The sequence below is a fragment of the Ursus arctos genome, chromosome X (assembly GCF_023065955.2).
Source record: "Ursus arctos isolate Adak ecotype North America chromosome X, UrsArc2.0, whole genome shotgun sequence".
NCBI lineage: Eukaryota > Metazoa > Chordata > Mammalia > Carnivora > Ursidae > Ursus > Ursus arctos.
This window is the reverse complement of record NC_079873.1, coordinates 79331971-79354669: the sequence shown is the minus strand read 5'-3', so window position 1 is coordinate 79354669 and position 22699 is coordinate 79331971. Positions and strand designations below refer to the sequence as shown.

The 22699-nt window shown below is 41.7% G+C and overlaps 1 protein-coding gene across 1 annotated transcript in view; it reads right to left on the bottom strand.

Moving 5' to 3' along the window:
- LOC125281258 (nuclear RNA export factor 3-like) overlaps window positions 1–22699 on the bottom strand; it is a 60239-nt gene that overhangs the window by 23413 nt on the left and 14127 nt on the right. The window contains exons 4-5 of the mRNA XM_048213801.1: window positions 4224–4403; window positions 2744–2819 (exon numbers count right to left, since the gene is read on the bottom strand). Of these exons, the coding sequence (XP_048069758.1) occupies window positions 2744–2819; window positions 4224–4403 (256 nt within the window). The remainder of the gene's footprint in view (window positions 1–2743; window positions 2820–4223; window positions 4404–22699) is intronic.

The following is a 22699-nucleotide window of genomic DNA, read 5'->3' as shown; positions in this document are numbered from 1 at the left end:
GGACTTCTGCCAGTGGGTAGAAACTTCCAGAAGGCTCTTTCTGGTCCCATCAAGCCCAGGTCCTTTCCTTCCTCCTTCCCACCACTCTCGCTGTGTCCCCATCCAAGATTTTTAGAACTGCAATTCTCCATGTGACCAGCAAAGGGACATCTATCCCCATTGTGCTTTCTGCTTTCTTTAATACTAAAATTCCTGATTTTTGAAATGAAAAAAAACATGTGTTATTCATTAGAATAATTCATGAAACAGTACGGAGAGTGTGTCCCCAATTCTGTTTGGAATAGTCCTGTGTATGTGGAAAGACTGAACATAAGCTTTCTTTGGCGTTCACCCCACATCCGTATTTGGCTCATTGATGCATCCCTTTTACTCACACTGTCTTCCCTCAGTGGTGTTACCTGATGTGTCCACACTGTGGAGTGGGCCCCTCTGAGAGAGCAGGCTGCTCCAGAACCCAGGACCCCACCCCTGCAAAGGCTTCCCAGACTTGCGCCCACCCCCTCCCCGTCTTCCCCTCTCCAGGACGCTATGGACACAGCTAACCAGAGCAGTGTCCCTGAGTCCTGCTGTGATCTCAGAAGCAGACTGTTGCATAGCAGCAGAGGCTGAGAGCCAAATATATCCCCTGGAAGGAATAGCAGTGCCTGTTAATGCTGGAGCTCCTAGGAAAGTGGATAAAGACAATCATTCCTTCAAAACACCCTCAAAGGCAGCCCACCTTCTCTTCCTGCCAAGGCTCCACATCCTATGGATCCAGCCTGTATTTCTAGCCCTGTGTGCCAAGCCCTCCGTGCCCTAGGCAAACTGCACCATTGGCTGATCCCTCTATGTTCCAGTCACCCCAGTGTCTCATTAACAGGAAGGGGTTATATTTGCACAGGCCTTGTTTAATGCACACACAGGATGGCGTTACGTCTTCAGATCTACCCAGCAAGGGAGTGGCGTCCATCCCCCCTTTTTGGTGAGGAAACTGTGTCTTCAAACCAGTAAGAACCAGGACTGGCCTTTGTATCTTTTTTTTTTCAATTTCTTTATATTTGACACATTAAAAACTATATGTATTTAGGGTGTGAAACCTGACGTTTTGGTACACGCGTGCACTGCGAAATGATTGCCACAATAAAACTAGTTAACCTATCCATCTATCCCATACTTACCACTTTTCCTGTGTGTTTGGTGATTACACTTGAGATCTACTCTCTCAGCAAATTTCAAGTATACGATATACTACTGTTAATTATAGTCGCTACGCTGTACATTAGATCTCCAGAATGTATTCATCTTATAACTGAAAGTTTGTACCCTCTGATCAGTGTCTCCCCTCTCCTCCCATTCCCAGACCCTGGTAATCACCATTCTACTCTCTGTTACTAATCGTTTGACCTTTTCAAAAAGTTTTCCACATATAAGTGAGTGTATGTGTATTTGTACGCATATATGGATATGTATATGTGTGTGTACACAACACACACACACACACACACACACACAACGGAATACTATTCAGCCTGAAGAAAAGAAGGAAACCTTGGAAATCTTGCATGTCCTTTGAAGGGCAGCTCTGCAGTACTTCATGAAGGGAGCACAGAGCTGGGAATCAGCAAACCTGAGCTCTAGTTCAAGTTTATGAAACATGTAAGAGTGCTCAAAAATCCTCAGGCCAGCACCTCACTCAGCCAGAGTTGATGATCCTGGTTCTCATTTTAACAGTGGTTGCTTTTTTCTTTAAGAGACACCTACCAAACAATACAAATATTCCTACAGCCATACTAAAGCAGTATTTTATTAAGCTATATTTTGTTTTACAAACTAGGAATAGGAGCGGGATATTATTCTGTCATCATCGTATCTCTGAAATTAATTGTGTGACTTTGGTCTCTTACTAGAATTATATATTAGATTTTTCTTTTCTTTTTATTTGTGTATAGGAGGTGCCCAGATTAATGTGTTGAGCAGTATTACTACATGAATATGCAAGTCTAATAAGAAAGAGATGAGCAACGAACCTTAGTTATCCTTAGGGAAAAGGGAGAGAGAGAGAGAGGGAGAGAGAGAGAGAGAGAGAAGGAGAGAGAGAGAGAGAGACCTATGTCCACCTAGCTTTCTCTCCTGTCCTCCTCTCGGCAGCTGGAAGAAGCTGTCCTGTCCACAGGCAGTGGGGTCTCAAAAATAGCTCTGACCGTCTGTGTCTTTCAGAGGAGTCCACCTCCCAACAGTGCCCCTACCGTGCCATTTGAGGACATACCAGGGACTGCCTTCAGAATTAGGTTCCAAGTCACACAAAGACAGAAGTATCATCCCCACACAGGGATTTCCCATGCCTCTGAGAAGGGAGCATGTGCCATTCTTATTATTAGGCACCACATTCATAGCCGGCCAACCTGATTTAGGGCCCTGATTTTCACTCATTTCTTACATCAGCATCCCCTATGCTCAGGGCTTCCCTAACAGCTGACACCTTTCTAGCACTCCTCCCTCTCCCTACTGCCCAGAAGCACATGCCCTCAGAGCCTCACAGAACACAGCCTCATCCACACAAAATAGCTCAGGGAGTGAGAGAAGTAGAGGCAGCCCCTGGAGCCCACGCTGAAGTCACCGTCCCCAGTTGATGGCGTCTCTTTACAAGTAGGGCATCATCAGTCGTTTGCCATCTCTTCTCCTGACCCGTGAAATTTGGGATCACGGATTAAAATCAACACCCCATTTCCACTTAAGTAAGGTCTTTTGTGTCCTCTCATTTTACCTGCAGGTTAACATCAAAGAAGCACGTTTTCTCTTTGAGCTCTTGGAGATTCTGCAGAGGAACAAGAGCTGCGAATCTGTAAGTTTAACGACCATCTCAGAGGACTCTCCCATGAGGCACATCTAGGGAATATGAGCAGATCGGATGGGCAATAAGAACAAAAGCTGGTAATACCTGGCATTGCTGGAATGAAGGGGAGGGGCACTCCCATACGCCGTTGGTGCCAAATGGTGCTTTATTTGGTCTCCGGAGCCCATCCGGTTACGGCTTGTAACCTGAACGGCCTTCCATAGATATGTCCACCTTTTCGGGAGTTTCAGGCAAGGGTTGAGAAAAGAATCAGCAAAGTGATTCTGAAGCGTGCAGGTTAAGGGGCCCTGGCTGAGGGAGCAGGACAAGTTGCCCCAGGAATTCCCAGCTCCGGGGGGGAAAGACAGCTACTCTCTATGAAGGAAAATGCTTGCAAGGGATCCAACTCCTGTTTTTCATTCGGTGGCTGGATTGAATCACAGGATAACCCTGGTAGTGAGGTATGGCTATCCTCCCTTTGCAGGTGTGTGTGACTCCAAAGTACATGTTCCTGAGCACAGACACACATGGCAAAGAGATTACGCTTCTTTCTCCAGATCTCTGCAAAGAATGGATTTGACAACATTATTAATATTAATCCCTAATGTAATACCACCTCGTTAGAATGTTAAGATGATTTTCGTTTTTCCCTATCTCACTTCTCTCCTAATGACGTATTTTTCACACGCGTTTCCAAATGGCTAGCTAATGGTCCCATCGTATGCCTCACAATATGTCCTACAATAATTCTAGAGTTTGAAAAGCAAACCTGCTCAGTGAGTTTCTGTTCATGCAGCATCCTGTTTAAATGGAAATTGGTTGGATTGGGGCAACGAGAACTCCATATACTGCTGGAGAAGAACTAATTTGGTACAACCTCTTTGCAGAGACCTTAGGCAACACCTATCAGAGTGAAAAGTGGAGTCCTGTCAGCAGCCCCACCCTTATTTCTGGCCTGCAGAGAACTTCAGAACCAGTGCCCCAGGAAGCACATGTCAGAATGGCCATGGCAACATGGCTGGTCATATCAAAATGGCCCCAAAGTTACCTTATTAGAGAAATCTCAGAAACACTATTTTCAGAAAAAAAACAGGTTGTCAAGGGGCCCTTACACTACGATATCACTTATATGTTTATAGCTGAAACATGCACACAATTAGATATGTGCAGTGTTCTCTCTCACAGCATCTCTGTGAGGATGGCATCATTATACCCCTTTGACAGATGACAAACTCAGACTCATCACGATGGAAAATCCATCTTCCAGAGTCATCTAGGCAGGGACAGGAATGGGATTTACCTCTCACACTCCCCCAAAGGGCAACCAACGGTCTCCTTGATAGATGATAACCTTCTAGGACTTGAAAACGTGTAGGTTTACACATTTCTAGTATTGTGCCCATGTGGGTACAGAGCTCCCCAGCCCTTCTCTTTGAAGAAGCTGATGGTACAGATGAAATTCCCGTGCGTGGTCCTGTAGGGGGTAACGGGGTCTGGTGTCAGGGTCAAGGGCCTGTGATTCTTGCCTCCTTTTATCTGCACTCTCTCTTCATTTGGGAGCTCAATGGTAAACCGCTTTTCCAATACCGATCTAGAAGATAAACAAAGAAACAGGATAGGACAAGGAATTAAAGGACACGGTTTGATGATCCTCTTTTCTCACCCCAAATCCCTCACCAAAGCCATCCTGCGACACAGAAATGGCCCCAAAGCTTCATTCATTATGTGAGTAGGGGCTACTTCTAACTGCCACGTTTCTGGATGATCTCTGTGGCAGATATGCTGCTTGGTTTTAGGTACCAGTCATCACTCTCTGGGAAGGAGGAGAAAGGTGGGCCAGGACTCACATTTCTTGAAGTCTCCCTATGTGCTGTGTACTCTGCACTGGGTTTCCCATTTACCCCCTCCCTACGGTTTCATAAGGAAGGCGTCGTGGGTCCCCTTTTACAGACGACCAAGGGTACGCCAACAGAGCCTAAGGAAGAGTTCTACATATCATACACCATATTATTGGGTTCCAGCTTTTGTGCTCATCACGATATTCAATGCATTCTTAACAGACATTACCCCCAAATGGGCTAAAAATGAGTTCTTGAAGGTAGGGAGTTGGTAACCTTTATATTCCAATGGTTCGTGGCAGTACAAAGGGCCACAAAACAGAAACACTTACCATTTCAGCTGTGGTACTGAAATTTCATGTTCTAAGCAAAAAGAGATTGATAAGGGAAAAAGTCTAAAAACCCTCTCTGGGGGAGAAGGGGCGAAGTGAAAGAAGGGTCAGGGATATTTCATATACCCAGCAATCTCTTATGTAGATGATGGGTCACCGGGGATTTATGACTGGTCATTTTACATTCCCCCGTGGGTGCTCACTCAACAACCACTCTTGGAGGTGATGATAATGATGATGATGACAATAATGGTCGTCCACGTGAAATTCTGCCCCAGGGGCCAAGAGACCTGGGAATGGGAACCACGCGAACTGATTGTTTTTTAAGGCAGTAGGCAGACAGGGAGGAGTCAGAGGAACAAGAATTTCCTCCAGGAAAGATGATCTGGAAGGAGGGAAAATCAAATTGGCAAAACTACTGTAAACAAGTAGTACTCAAAATTGTATCTCCTTTCATCCAAACCTTTATTCAACTAAACTATTATTCAATCCATAGTTTAGGTCAAGGTATAGGAAGTTAAGAAAGGCTAAGGAAATTGGAGAATTATGCTATGTGAATGTCTGCTCAGTCATGAAACCTGGAATTACTCTAATTTCCTCACTGTGTCCTGAAGCCTCCAGGGCTCCAGTTGCCCTAACTTTATTTTGGCACTGACATTTAACGCTTCCCAAGCCAATGGTTAATTTTCTTATAGTGACCTGTAGTACTTCCTGTTTTTTAAGTTGACACCACAATGTTACGTTAGTTTCAGGTGTAAGACATAGTGATTCAACAACTCTTATGCTATGCTCACGACAAGTGTAGCTACCATCTGTCACCAAACGACACTTTTACAATACCATTGACTATATTCCCTATGCTGTGCCTTTTATTCCTGTGACTTAGTGACCTATAGTACTTTTAAAGTACGATGTTATTGACATTTTTATAAGCACCGTGAATGGCGATTTCTTTTTTTTAATAATAATTTTTTTATTATATTATGTTAGTCACCATACAGTACATCCCTAGTTTTTGATGTCAAGTTCCATGATTCATTACTTGCGTATAACACCCAGTGCACCATGCAATACATGCCCTCCTTAATACCCATCACCAGCCTATCCCATTCCCCCCCGCTGCCCGAAGCCCTCAGTTTGTTTCCCAGAGTCCATAGTCTCTCGTGGTTCATTCCCCCTTCTGTTTACCCCCCCCCCTTTCTTCTTCCCTTTCTTCTCCTAGTGAATGGCGATTTCTTATTATTACTGCCTGGTGTCCCCATTTGGAACTCGGGGGCCGTAGGTAGTAGGTGGCTGTCAGGATAGGGCTGAATGCATCTTTGAATGTGTCGGGAATGTTGGAGACCCACAGCTCTAGAAGACCACACCTTCTGCAGTTCTGAAACAGCCCCAAACTTCTTCCCTAATGTAAACCGTTAGTATTGGGCTATTGCAAGGGCCTTGAGGGGTTGAATCAAGGAAATAGAACCACTGTCTCTGCTTAAGAGAAAGAAGGATGTGGGGTACTCAGGGACTGAAACTGTTTGTGAGAAGGTAGTATCTTAAGGACTGGGAAACATTCCGTAGAACTGGGGGATTTCCCTCTTCATCCATGACCAAGACATATTGTAATTAAATTTGCAAAACGTAGTGATAAAGAAAAAAATATTAAAAGCAGCCAGACAAAAGAAGACCTTGACTTACAAGGGAAAAACCCATAAGCCTAGCTGGAGATGTCTCAACAGAAACCTGTCTAGATGATAACTATCCTACTACAGTCAAATACCACAGAGGAAAATGCAGCTCCGCTCCCACCGGGCCAGTAAAGTCTGAGTGGAGTGCACGGATTCCACACTCACCTGACTAACCAGGCACCCCTCCCCAACCTCTGGGGTGGTATCAGAGACCACATGGGGAACCTAAACTTGCATCCCCACCTGGCTGTTATGAGCTGACAACCTCCCTTTTCCGTTGGAATGGTATCACAGAAGGTTTGCTAAAACATACAACTTAAATAAGACGCAAAATTGCACAACATAAAGTCCTAAAGTCTTGAATACAATAAAAATCCTTCTTCTATGTACCAAATGTCAACTTGAAAAATAAATGAAAATCAACAGACAAGAATATCAAGATGGCACAGACGTTGGAGTTCTCTGACAAAGATTTTAAAATATCATCATAAAAAGGTTTCAATTAGTGAACATAAACATGTTTGAAACGAATGAAAAAAGAACAGAAAGTCTCAGCAGAAATATAGAAAATAGAAAGAGGAATAAACAAATGTAAATTTTAGAACCAAAGTGTATTAGGGTTCTTAGGGGGAAAGATGCACACACACACACACACACACACACACACACACACACACACACACGGAGAGGGAGAGAGAGAGAGAGAGAGAGAGAGAGAGAGAGAGGTTCTCTTTAGGAATTGCTCAAGTGACAATTGGAAAGTCCAAACTCTACAATGGGCTGCCAGGTTTGGGACCCGGGGAAGAGTTGCAGTTCAAGCCCAAAAACAGTTTGCTGGCAGAATTCCTTCTTGCTCAGTGGAGGCCAGTCTTTGTTCTATTAAGGCCTTCAACTGATTAGATGATGCTCACTCACATTAGGCAAGGTAATCCGGTTTACTCAAAGTCCACTAATTTAAGTGATAATTTCACCCCCCCCAAACCAAACAAATTCACTGAAACATCTAGAATAATTTCTGACCAAATATCTGGGTAGTAAGGCTCAGACAAGTTGACCCATAAAATTAACCATCACACAAATCTTACAATAACTAAAATAAAAATGGAATGGATAAACTCAACAGAAGAATGGAGAAGAAAGAGAAAAGATTCAGTGAGCCTGTTGATAGAACAGTAGAAATTACCCAACCTGAAACAACAGAGGAAATAAACTAAGCTAAACAAACAAACAAGTAAATAAAACGAAGCCTCAAAGACCTGTGGGACTCTAACAAAATATCTAATATTCGTGTCATTGTTGTCCTGAATGGAGAGGAGAAAGAGTGCATGGGAGAAAAAGTATTGGAACAGATAATGGCTGATAGCCTTCAAATCTGGCCAAAGACTTACAGAGGCTAAGCAAATCCCAAAGAGAATCCATGAAAGGACACATCATCAAACTTCAGAAATCTAAAGACAAAGAAAAAGCTCTTCAAAGCAGGAAGAGGGGGGAAAACGCATTATCTATAGGAGGAGAACTATAGAATGAATAGCAAATTTCTCATCAGCAGCCATGTCGACCAGAAGGAAGTGGCACATCGTTCAAGTGCTAAAAGAACTGTCAATCTCGAATCTATATGCAGATAGATTATCCTTCAGGAATTAACAGGGATATAAATACATTTTCAGGTGAGGGAAAATGGTAAGAATTTGTCGCCAATAGATGTATCCTAAAGGAATGGCTAAAGAAATGTCTTTAAACACATGGATATTGGTAAAAGAAGGAATCTAGGAATATCTGGAAGGAAGAAAGAACACAGAAAGAACACAAACATGATTAAACAGAGTAGATTTTCCTTCTCCTCTTGAAACTTCTTTTTAAAAAGATTTTGTTTATTTCTTTCAGAGAGAAAAAGAGAGAGAGAGAGAGAGTGTGAGAGAGAGAGAGAGCACTAGATGGGGGAGGATCAGAGGGAGAAGCAGACTCCCTGCTGAGCAGGGAGCCTGATGTGGGACTCAATCCCAGGACCCTGGGATCATGAACTGAGCCGAAGGCAGACGCTTAACCTACTGAGCCGCCCAGGGGCCCATCCTCTTAAAACCTCTAAGTGCTTCTTAACGGTTGAAGCAGAAAGTATAACACTATCTGATATGTTTCTCAGTGTATGTAGAAGAAATATCGAAGACCATTCTAGTATAAGTGGTCAATAGTAAAGGGAGTTTATTGACCATGTCAGTGGAAGGAGTTGGACATGCAGGCACTCACCACTGTTCAGGGTCATTACCATGCATATAGAATGAATGAATGAGTGAATGAATGGTGGATATCCTGGAATACGAACACACACAGTTTCCCTATTTTATGAATACCCAAGATCAGAAATCACCCTCTTGGAACCTCAGTTACTTTAGTCTCAATGCTCTCTCCTCTTCCCTTACAAAATATCTCTATTGTAATATACTGCTTTGTATAAGCTTCGCTCTGCCCTAACACCTCCAGTTGCATTTTGTTGGATCCTCTCCCTGGGTATTAAATGCCTCTGCTCCAAAACGGAAGATGCAAAGCAGCCTAGGAATCATGCTCTGCACAGAAAATATAAAGAACACAGTAGAATAAGTCAGATAGTGTGGATGATAGTAAATTTTAAATTTAAACGAAGTATGCCAAGCCCATGTGTCTACACCAGCACAGAGTTGCGCAACCATAAAGGGTTGTTTGGTCAACAAATGCAGATCTGTTCTGAGGTGGTGGTCAGATTTTAACACTGCATAAATGATAATTGCACAGAAGCAACGTATAAAAGATAGTGAAGGTAAGTCTATTTGTCACGGTTCTCCAGAGAGACAGAACCAATAGTGCGTATGAATATAAATTCTAGTGGGTGTTTATGTTGCCATCTCGAGTCCAAAGGCAGTCTGGAGGCAGAAATCTTTCCTCCTCAGGGTACTTCAGTCTTTCCTCTTAAGGCCTTCAACTTATTCAGTGAGGCCCAGCCACATCATGGAGGTAATCTGCTGTACTCAAAGTCTACTGGTTTAAATATTAATCATATCCTTAAAATAGCTTCACAGCAGCCTCTAGACTAGTATTCGACCAAAACAACTGGGTACCAAATCTTAGCCAAGTTGACACATAAAATTAACCATCATAGGACGCCCCCCCTTGTTAACTTGGTACCCATACACAGCTCCTTGAATCATACTTAGTTCCCCCCAAAACCCACAATAACAAGGTCATATTTCTGCCTAACATATACACCTGTCCTGTATGCAAGTGAAAATGCACTGACCCATTCCCCTGAAGATGATGCAAAGTCCTTGGGTGATGTTTACTGTTCTCCCTGTCATCATGTGTAACTTACGTAACTTGTTATTATGTAACTACCAGGTAAACTTAACACTTAAACACTATGATGCCAAGCTAATACATCTAATGTTACATGATAAGAGGATAAGAGAGGAAAGAAAACAAATATGATGCATATATTATCATATATAGTAAACATACATTTACACACACATTCAACACAATTAGGAAGAACTCTTCAAAACAATTACAGTTGCATCTGGTCACGTGGTCGTAGCTAGTAGTTTTAAGTGCCATCTTCCACTAACCATTTTGTATTCCCTTTGCCTTCAACTCTTCTGGTGCTTTACTGGGTCGGGTACCCAATCCTTCACTCCTGAAGGATCTGAGCCACTAGTAGTCATTCCTGAATTTTGTTTTCCATTGACTTGAATCAACAGGGCATGATAGTACTGAGAGACACCCTAAGGGAGCTCCTGTATTCCAAACACCCCCTTCCTTACCACCACTGTGGAGGTGGTAAAATTAAAAGGGGGTAAAATCCCCCCCTTTTAATTGGAATCAATCACCCTATCCTGTATAGTAACTCCCTTCTTTGCCTGTTGATTAAGAGACATGAGGAGCCCATAGTGACTGGGTGGCGGTCTTAACTTTCAGTTCAATGGAATCATTGTGTGTCTCTTGGTGGAAGAAATCCTCCCTTTGGAACAAAGACCTCTAGACCAGCAGAACATAAGGTGGCAGGAACAGAAAGCAAAAAATTTGCTGGCAGATTGCTAGAGGTAATAGCGAGTGGTGTCACACCCAGTTCCAGCCCATGATCCCTAGACCCATGAATCCTAGCAACGGGAGGATGTATATGGGGTGCTGATGTAGAACACAAACAGATTCCCAAAGCACCTTGCCTCACACCTGCAATGTATTGCCACCTAGCTGGCACTGGAACTAAGTCGTCAAAAAGCCGTTCCACCATTCCATCAAACCAGCTACTGCATGACGGTGGGGAACATGGTAAGACCAGTGAATTTCATGAGCATAGGCCCGTTGCCCCACTTCATGTGCTGTGAAGAGAGTTCCTTGGTCAGAAGCCATGCTACGTGGAATGCCATGGCAGGCAGGTAAGGTATTCTGCAAGTCCAAGGATGGTAGCATTGGCAGAAGCGTTGCATGCGGGGAAGGGAAATCCATATCCAGAGAATTCTAGTAACGACGTACTCCAGTAAGAACTTAATACTGCCCCTTCCATGATGGAAGTGACCCACCGTAATCAACCTGCCCCTGGTTAGCTGGCTGTTTGACCTCCTCCATTTACCTGAGCCAAGCATAATCTCCTTCCCTGCCACCCTGGCACCCACGTTGTTCATGAACACATCAGGCAATGACAGCAGGGAACTGGAAAAGAAGCTGACTGATACCCAGATAAAGAGCCATCCTATCCCTTTGTTAAGTAAAATTTCCTCCTCTGATGAGGCCACCCCTTGCTGACCCTTTGCATTCACATGGAACAAAAATAACTGCATGTTTTTTCACTCATTTAGAGTCTATCCACCCTATCTCTTCCCCAGACTTCCTTGACACCAACTTTCTAATTATGTTCCTTGCATGTCCTTGAACTTCCAGCCAAACCACTGCCTGCAGCCCATGACTTCCACTCACCAAGGCCGACCTGGCTATAGTTACTGTTGAGTGCCCAATCTGCCAGCATCTGAGACCAACAATGAGTCGCTGGATATGGCACCATTCCCTCGGGGAGAACAGCTAGTTACCTGAGGGCAGGATGACTACAGCGGATCCCTTCTGTCATGCAAGGGGCAGCATTTTGTTCTCACTAGAATGTGTTTTTACTGGAATCCTCTGGCTGTGGGTTTGACTTCCCCACACACATAGCTACTGCCCAAATTACCATCCCTGGGTGCAGAGAATGCCCTATCCACTATCATGGTATTCCACACAGCATTTGCTTCTGAAAAAAAAGTGAACTCACTTCACAGCAGATGAAGTGCAGCAATGAGTCTATGCTCCTGGAATGTACTGGTCTCCCCGTGTCCCCCACCACCGTACAGGGGCTGGTTTGATAGAACAACACCTGAACAGGGGATTCGATGTTGTCTGGTAAAATTACTGAGGTATTCACTCTTGCAACCAGCAATCTCTCTCCCAAGAATCTATCCAAAAGAACCGATGGAAAATGACAAAAGGGCATAAGCATAAAGCCACCTCACGTAAAACAATTCCTAGCAGCAGAAGACCAGAAACAAGGCTAAGGTCCAACAATAGTTGAATAATCTAATGTACATCCATGCTAGAGAGTACTATGTCACTATAAATGCAATAGGGACTCCCTCTCTTTACTGCTATGGAGTGCTCTCTAGGATATATTGTTAAGTGAAAAGAGAAAGGTGCAGAAATGTGTGTAGAGCTGCTGCATTCGAATAGGGTATCTGCTAGCCATGCATGGCTATTTATATTTAAATCAATTAAATTTAAAACAAATTCAAAATTCAGTTACACCAGGGTTGGAGGAACAGCAAGGATGGAAGCTGATGATGTATATTTTCTGAAAAATAGAATACATATAGAATACAATCTGCTTCAGATTCTCTCTCCCTCTCGCTCTGCTTGCTTCTTCCCCTGCTGGCGCTCTCTCTCTCTCTCTCTCTCTGTCATAAATAAATAAATAAATAAATAAATAAATAAATAAATAAATATCTTTTTTTAAAAGAGCAACATTCAGAGGCCAACCTAAAGAGGCTCCCACTGGCCAGACATAGAACAATTTGAACATCAAATAAAATAATGACTACAATGGATCAAAACGCATCACACACACAAATACCTACGAACCCCAGATGACAGTCTAAAAGCAAAGCAAAGCAAAACAAAATAACAAAGCAAAATGAGCTCACTGCTCATCTTTGGAGGCTCCTAGAGAAACCACTCATTATTTTGAAAAGTAGAAATGTTGCCAGAGAATTAAGCAGTCATCCTACCCTGTGCATACCATACTCAGTGTAATCTAATAGCTGATGGAAGGAAGTTTCTTGTATATACGGATTCCAGCTAAAAAAAATGAAGAAGTATTTATAGAATTAGAATAGCACCCTTTTGGAACCTTTAATGAAATGCAATTCTGGCAACTGTCTTCAGACTGCACAAAACATGAGATGAAAAGCAGACAGAAATTTCATACTGGATGGATCAGGCTGAGAACACCTACAATCAACTTTAACCTCAGAGAAGAGACAAGATACAGTGAATCTCCTGGTGTAACTCTTTAGGAAGTACAAGTTCACTGTCAGAGGGCAAGAGCTGTAGATTACCTTGCTGGGTCTCTGTGTACTGATAATACTCTCATAGTGTCTCTTTTGTTTCTTTTTCCCCAGTTTTATTGAGATATGATTGACATACCACACTGTATAGGTTTGAGGCGTGCAGCATAGTGACTTGACATACATATACACTACAAAATGATCATCACAATAAGGTAACATTCATCAACTCATATAGTCACACAAAAATGTGTTTCTTTGTGATGAAAACTTTTAGGATTTATTCTCTTAGCAACTTTCAAATATACCATACAGCATTGCAAACTATAGTCACTATGCTATACATCACAGCACAAGACTTCTTTATTTTATAGCTGGAAATTTGTAGTTTTTGACCATCTTTATCCAATTCCTTCCCCCCCCATTCCTCCTCCCCCCCCCACCCCCGCCAACGCCGCCACTGTTTCTGTTAACCACTAATCTGTTCTTTGTATCTACAAGTTCAGGGTTGTTATTTTTTTTTTAGATGCCACATGTAAGTAAAATCATATGGTATTCGTCTTTGACTTATTTCATTTAGCATATCATAGTGTCTCTTTTTAAAGCGCACAAAATCCTTGACGACAGGGACACGTTTTGTTTCAAAACACTGAGCAGAGTTCTGCCAATTGTCTGGGTCCAAATCTAGTGCCTCTAGTATGCTTTCTCAGCCAGTGGTCTGAAGAGCCAAGATGTTTTGTTTTTGGCAAAAGGGCAATGCCAAGGTACTTCTGATACAGAGGACAAGCCAGTGCATTATGGTTGCCATAGAAAGCTAATGTTCTGATGGTGAACATGATGACTTTTTATCATAGACTTTACAGATAGACATAGCCGGGGAGAAGAGCAGTTCCCGCCTTCAGTTATCTGGATCTCATCAGAAAGTGTGTGGCGTACTGTGGAGGCTAAATCAACCTGGGCCGTGGGGAGACAAAGGGATCCCAGGTCCATTCACCTCTTGGCTGCTTTGAGACACAGTGTCCCAGCCATCTCTTAGATGGATGGGATTTTGGGGTCCCACCTGACCCTAGTGAGTGCGGTGTCCTGTTCCAGGGGTGTCCTGGGGCTACTTTCTTTTAAAAGGCAGGGGTGGCTGACCTCTCTCTGAACCTCAGCTTCTCCTTCCACAGAACAGGGATGAGAATGCTTCACCCACAGGATCGCTGAGAACGGTCAGTGATACACAGGAGCAAGCCCATGGCCCTGTGCTTGTTGCGGGGTTATGAATGCCTGTAGGAATTCAGGCCACTTCTTACTCCTTTTCACCTTTGTTGTCAGGAGCTAGACAGGGGAAGGAGAAGAAAAAGGCCCTGTGAGAAGTCCATTATAACGTGGCTGCTATGTTGTAATCAGTGTCATTGTCACTAGACCAGTGTTTCACACGGCTCCCGGCACAAAGTTACATCAGTAAAGCGTGGTGATTGCTGGATATGTCACTCCCAGCGCAGCTCTTGGTGTGGGCGGCCAAGCTCATATCAAGAGCCCAGAGGAGGCAGGTGCTGAGGTTCTGTGTCCTGATGGCTGCTGAACTTTCTACTCCAGATTCCAGGGCGGCAGTCCTCAGGAGATCCCAACATTTCACATGTTTATTGGCATATGAATCCTGGCTCAAGTGAGTTCATAGATCTGAAAAAAGCATGTTGTGGAATAGCTCCTGTGAGGTTCACACACCAGCCTCAAAGTAGAGAAACTACTTCGATCTCATCATGGGAAAAGAGGTTTAGCGGGTGGAATCTCATGCCACCAGCAGCTACAGGCTGCGTAGTCACCCTTGAGCCCCATTTTAGAGACGCCATCTTTTGATGAAAGCAATGAATTGTCCTGCTTGAGGAAGGAACTTGACCTTCAATATACATTTGGAATAAATATACCTAAATTGTTCTCACTTTATAAATATTATTCAGAGATTCCCATGTTTCTCTCAGATGGATGTAGATTTCTGCAGTTGGTTAGAATTTCTTCCTGGCAATTTGAGATTTTAGCATGGCAGCCACATTTTATCCATTTTACAATCAGTTGTTTAAATCCAGAAATTTTGCAAGTGTTATTTTGTATCGTCGCGCACTGAAATAAAGCTCTCAGACACCAATCTGAGCTGCCATGCAGGGCTGCCTCTGCAAGGGAGAGCAGCAGCAGCTGAATCCTGCACATAGCTTTTATTTTGGTTTTGTTTTTTGTTTTTTGTTGTTTTTTTTTTTTTTATCAGAAAAGCAAGGACAGATGGCTCCAAGCGTGGGACAGGAGTACAAAGGGACGGCAAATATCTTGAAGCAGGCTTGCATTCTCCCCTACGCATAGGCACGCAGGGAGTCAGTCATGGGATAAGGAAGGAGCGAGATGTTTGGGCTAGCAATCGCCAGGTGCAGAAAGGGGAGAAAGGGTTACATTCTTTCATAGCTCCTAACTTTATGCCCTGCCCCTGGGGATCGTGGGATCCTGCTCCTACCGGGCCATTGCATTCAACAGCCCGAGAACAGGAACGCTGCTGACGTTACAGCTGCTGCCACAGTTCACTCCTTAGGGTTTACAATATGTTTTCTCTTAACCTATGCCTGGTCCCACGAGATCATGGGAACCTCCTCCTACCGGGCCATTGCATTCAATAGCCCCAGAGCAGGAACGCTGCTGACGTTTCAGCTGCTGGCACAATCACTCCTTTAGGGTTTACGATATGTTTTCTAAGAATAACTCCACAACTTAGAAATTGTCAGTTACAAGAATTTAATAATTTCTAAAATAATAAGTACCATAGAACTTACCCTGCTGTAGTATAACTCAGCCACATTCCGTAAAACAACCGGGCAGTCTTAAGGAACATTACGATTATTTTCCCAGGATATAACATTTTCAGTCCTGTGCTGTTAGGCTTCCTCGCCTTACTCCTCCACCCCACCTCACCCCTTGCTCTGTCCCCAGGCAACCACTGATATTCTACCACTATAGATTATTTTTCATTTCCTAGAATTCTGTTTAATTGGAATCAGTGGAACCGTAAAGGCTGTGTTACTTTGTTAGAGGAGGTGTTCCTTCTTTCCTTCAGCCTATTTGTTTTTAGATTTGTCTGTATTATTGTATGTATCAGTAGTTCCTTCATTTTTTATAGCTGAGTAGTATTCGAGTATATGACTATACCACAAATTGTTATATCCATTCACTTGTTGATAGATATTTGGTGGTGTCCCATTTGGGGCTCTGGTAAAAAAAAAAAAAAAAAAGCTACTAAGAAAAACGCTACTAGGATTTGTGTGTGGGTCTTTACACGGACACATGCTTTCTTTCTCCAGGATAAGTGCTAGAAGTGCAATGGCCTGATAATATGGTAGATGCAAAGCTAACATTGTAAGAAACTGCCAAACAGCTTTCCAAAGTGGCTCTACCATTTTTCATTCTACAAGCAGCCTATGAGAGGTCTGTCCTCCACAACTGTGCTGATGTTTCCTGTGGTCGGTCTTTTTAATTGTAGCCATTTACAAGAGGTTGTAATGGTATCTCATTGCAGTTTTAATTTGCATTTCCCTAATGACTAACAATGTTGCATATATTTTCATGCGCTTATTTGTTATTCCTATGTCTTCTTTGATGGAGTGTATGTTCAAATCTTTTGCCCATTTATTTATTGAACTGTCTCTTCCTTACAGACATTTGTTTAATTGTGGTATAAAAACATAGCTTAAAATTTACCGTCTTATCATTTTAATTGTACAGTGCAATACCGTTGACCATATGAATCTTGTTGCACAACAGGCCTCTTGAAGTTGTCATCTTGCAAGACTACAGCTCTATGGCCATTGAACAATAGCTTCTCTTTTCTCCGTCCCCAAGCCCCTGGCAACTGCCATTCTACTTTCTGTTTCTAAGAGTTTGACTAGATACATCATATCAATGGAACCATGCATTTGTCCTTTTGTGACTGACATATTTAACTTAACATAATGTCCTCAAGGTCCATCTGTGCTGTAGCATATGACACGACAGAACTTCCTTTTTTTAAGGCTGAATAATAATCCAATGTAGGTATATCTCACTTTTTTAATCCATTTGTCCTGTGATGGACATTTGGGTCACTCCCACCTCCTTGTTATTAGGAATAATGCCGTGAGGAACATGAGCGTGCAAATATCTGAGACCCCACTTTCAATTCTTTTGGGTATACACCGGAAGTGGGATTGCTGGATCACATGATCATTCTATTTGTAGTTTGTTGAGGCACCTCCATATGGTTTTGCATAGTGACTGCACCAGTTCCCATTCCCACCAACAGTGCACAAAGGTTCCATTTTCTTTGCATCCTCGCCTACACTTGCTATTTTCTGTTTTATTTGAGATTGGCCATCCTAACGGTTGTGAAGCGGTATCACATTCAGCTTTGATTTGCACTTCCCTGGTGGTCAGAGATGTTACACGTATTTTCATAGGCTTCTTATACGTTTGTACATTTGCATAAGAGAAATGTCTGTACAAATCCTTTGCCCATACTTTAATGGGACCATTGAGGTTGTTGTTGTTGTTCACTTGTAGGACATCATATATATATATATATATATATATATATATATATATATATATATATATGATAATATGGTAGATGCATATTCACCTCTTATATACGGTTTGCCAATATTTTCTCTGGATATTCACCTCTTATATACGGTTTGCCAATATTTTCTCCCATTCCGTAGCTTGCCTCTTCAATCCCTTGATTGTTTCCTTCTGTGCACAAGTTTTTAATTTTGATGTAGCCTTATTTGATGACTTTTGCTTTTGTTGCCAATGACTTTGGTGTCATAGACAAGAAATCATCGCCAAATCAAATGTCATGAAGATTCTCCCCTATGTTTTCTTCTAAGACTTTTATAATTTCAAATCTTAGATTTCAGTCTTTGATCCATTTTAAGTTAATTTTTGTATATGGTGGAAGGAAGGTACAGGTCTAGCTTCAGTCTTTTGCCTGTCGATACTCAGTTTGCCCAACACTGTGCACTGAAGAGACGATCCTTTCTGCATTGTGTAGCCTTGGTAACCTTGTCAGAGATCATTTCATCATACACACGAGGGTTTCTTTCTGGGTTATGTATTTATAAGTTTGTCTTCATGCCGTTACCATACTATTTTGATTACTGTGCCTTTGTCATATGCTATGGATTCAGGAAGTGTGAGGCCTGCGGCTTTGTACATCTGTTTCAAGACTGTTTTAGCTATTGGGGGTCCTTTGAAACTCCATATAAATTTTAGGATGATTTTTTTTCTATTTCTGCAAAAACATGCTATTTGAAAACTTGACATATAATTATGATACAGTAGTCTAAGTTGTACAGTGCAATGATTTAACAATTCTATACATTTCTCAGTGCTCATTAAGGTAAGTGAACTCTTAATCCCCATGACCTAGTTCACCCATCCCCCCTCCCACCTCACCTCTGGCAACCATCTGTTTGTTCTCTGTACTTAAGGGTCTGGATTTTTGTCTTTTTTTTTTCTTTGTGTGTTCCTTTGTTCTGCTTCTTAAATTCCACCTATGAGTGAAATCATATGTTATTTGTCTTTCTCCAAATGACTTATTTCACTGAGCATTATGCCCTCTAGGTCCACCCATGTTGTTGGAAATGGCAATATCTCATTCTTTTTTATGGCTGAATAATATTCCAGTGTGTGTGTGTGTGTGTGTGTGTGTGTGTGTGTGTGTGTGTGTGACTTTTTCTTTATCCATTCGTCTATCAATGGACACTCGGGTTGCTTCTAAATCTTGGCTATTGTAAATAATGCTGCAATAAACATAGGGGTACATATATCTTTTCCAGTTCCTGTTTTTGTATTCCTTAGGTAAACACCCAGCAGTGGAATTGCTGGATCATATAGTAATTCTATTTTTAATTTTTTGAGGCATGTCCATACTGCTTTCCACAGTGGCTGCACCAGTTTGCATTCCCACCAACAGTGCACGAGGGTTCCTCTTTCTCCACATCCTCGCCAACACCTATTGTTTCTTGTGTTTTTGATTGTAGCCATTCTGACGCGTATAAAGGGGATATCTCATTCTGGTTTTAATTTGCATTTCCATGATAATTACTGATGTTGAGCATCTTTTCACACACATGGGTTGGAAGAATCAATGTTGTTCAAATGTCCATACTACCCAAAACAATCTACAGACTTAATGCAATTCCTACCAAAATATCAACAACATTTTTTTTGTTTTACAGAACTAGAACAAACAATCCTAAAATCTGTATGGAATCACAAAAGACCCCAATTAGCCAAAACAATCTTGAAAAAGAAGAACCAAGTTGGAGATATCACGATCCCAGTTTTGAAGGTATTCTTCAGAGCTGCAGTAATCAAAGGAGTACAGCCATAGGGCTTTTGATAAGGGTTGCACTGAATCTGTAGGTCACTTTGGGTAGTGAGGACATTTCAACAGTTCATGTCTTCCAATCCACGCACATGGGATGCCTTTTCCTTCGTTAATGTCTTCTTTAATTTCTTTCAGCATGCTTTGGTAGTTTTCACTGTACAAGTCTTTTGCCCACTTGGTTAAGTTTAGTTCTAAATATCTTATTCTTTTTGATGAGATATAAAACGAGGCTTTTTTTTCTTAGTTTACTTTTTGGATTGTTCACTGATAGTACATAGAAGCACAACTGAGTGTTGGTTTTCTACCAGGCAACTTAGCGGAATGTGTTTGGTAGTTGTGGAATGTTTACAGTTTTCTACATACAAGATAATGTCACCTGTGAACAGAGATAATTTCACTTCTTCCTTTCCAAACTGGATGTCTTTCATTTCATTTTCTTTCCTAATTGCTTGGGCTAGGACTCCCAGTCCTCAGTTGAATAGAAGTAGCAAAAGAGGGTATCCTTTCTTTGTTCTTTCTCTTACAAGGAACACTTTTAGTTTTTCACTATTGAGAATAATGTTAGCTGCAGTCATTTCATATATGGTCTTATGTTGAAATAACTTCCTCCTACTCATAATTTTAGCATGGAGTGTTTTTTGACATGAAAGAGTGCTGAAATTTGAAAATGCATTTTCTGTATCAAGAAGGTCACGACTTTGGTCCCTCATTCTGTTCATATGGTGTATCATATTGATTGGTTTTCCTACTTTATTGTTTCCTACTGTATTGTTCAGGAATAAATCCCACTTTGTCAAAAAGTATAATCTTTTTAATGTGTTGTTGAATTGAGTTTGCTAATATTTTGTTGAGGATTATTCCATCGATATTCCTCAGGTATATTGGTCTCTAGTTTTCTTTTCTTGTAGAATTTTTGTCTAATTTTGGTATCAGGATAATGCCAACCTCAAAAAATGAGTTTTGAAGTGTCCTTTCCTCTTCAGTTTCTGGGGAGAGTTTTAGAAGGACTGATGTAAATTCTCCTTTAAATGATTGGTACAATTCTCCAGCAAAGCCATCTGATTCTGGGCTTTTCTTTTTTGAGAGCTTTTGATTACTGCTACAATCTCTTCACTAGTTCTAGATCTGCTCAGATTTCTTGTTTCTTCATGACTCGGTCAAGGTGGGTTGTATGCTTCTAGGTATTTATTCATCTCTTCTAGATTATCCCATGTGCTTATAATTGTTCATAGTCATTTCCTTCAGCACTTTTTTTTTTATTTCTGTTACATCACTTGTAATGTCTCCACAGCTGCATACTTTCTTCTGATTGTGGTGAGCTGTACTGGCCTCCATCTGTGGCGCTGCCAGTTTTCTGGTGCAGCTGAGTTCACTTTTTCTTCTCGGGGGCCCCTAGGCATCCAAAGTGTGCCAGTGCCTCCATCGAAGCTCCAAGTCAGGTGAGATAGCAACCAGTCCCCTGGGCAGTCCCTCAAAATGTCTGAACGTTGGAAGCATGTTCTACTCTTCTCTTTACCTCTTAATGGAGAAGCCAGGAGGTGGGCTTTTCCTCTCACTTATGCCAACCTGTGCTGGTTTGAGGGAAAAGACTGTCATCTTTGATTTAACACATCCCCCACCCTCTCCCCACCCCCATCTCAATGTGACTGTTCTTAACTTTGAGACTTCCTGGGGTTAATGTGACTTACTAATGGGTTTCTGGGGTTTCCACTAAGCCTCCGTTGACCATGTATGTTTATTAAATCATTGCCTCTGTGGAGGATGGAGTTCTATGGCTTCCTACTCTGCCATCTTGCTGGCATCAATCTCTTCTTACTGATGTTAGACAGATTTTCTATATTCTAGGTACAAGGTCTTTATCCCTATGTGATTAGCCAATATTTTCTCTCAGCCCATGGCTTTTCACTTCATTATCTCAACATTATCTTAGAAAGTGCAGAGGTTTTTAATTTTGAAGAGGTCCATTTTACCAATTTGTTCACTCACAGATGGTGCTTTTGGTGTGTCATACCCAGGAAATCTTCACCTAACTCAAGGTCAAAAGGGTTTTCTTCTAAAAGTTTTACAGTTTTAGGTACTATACTTAGACCTACGAGCCCATTTTAACTAACTTTTGTATAAGGTGCAAGACATGGGTCAAAATCCATTCCGATACAAGTAAATATCCACTTGTTCCAGCACCAGTTTTTGAAGACTATTTGTTGCACACCATCGACTTACCTGTGAACCTTTATCAAAAATCAGCTTTTCGTGTATGTGCAGGCTTATTTCTGGGTTCTTTCACCTGAGCCACTGACCTACTTCTTTCTCTTGATGTCAATAGCACACTCTCTTTATTACTTTGTTACAATGACTCTCTAAACCAGGTAGTGTGCTTCCTCTAACTTTGGGTTCTTCGTTTTCAAAGTTGTTTTCCTTAGTCTAGTTCCTTTGCACTGCCTCAAGAATTCTAGAGACAGATTGTTCACTTCTTTACGAATGTCTAGTAAGATTTTGACTGAGACTGCATCAAATGTGTAGATCAGTTTGGTGAGAATTTTCATCCTAACAATACTGAGTGAATCTTCAGACCCCCCCCCCAAATGGTATGTCTCACCACTTATGTAGGTCTTTTTAAATTTTTCTCAGAAATATTATTTAATATTTATTAATAATTAAACATTTAAATTTAATATTTAATTTTCAGTGTACAGATCTTGCATATCTTTGGACAGATTTTCCCTAAGTATTTCATACCCTCCCACCCTTTATTGTCCAAACGTGAGTACTGTTGAGGCTCAGTGACTGCTTTGGGATTTGGTACAGACCAAGCATGCATTTATGATTCTTTCACGAATCCCTTATTCCTGTGGTAATTGTTGAATGCTGCTTTTCTAATTGTTCATTCCTTTCATGTTTATTATTGAGCATATGACCGTAAGGTAGAGCTTTACCTTCTCCTTTATTTAGTTACGTATGTATGTATGTATGTATGTATGTGCTTATCAATATCACATGACCCATTGATTCCTAGTTTGCTTTAGAGGTTACTATCTTTACTCTCATTTATTTTGATGCTCTGAATGCCTCAAAATTGGCCAGCAGAAACCCATTCAAGTT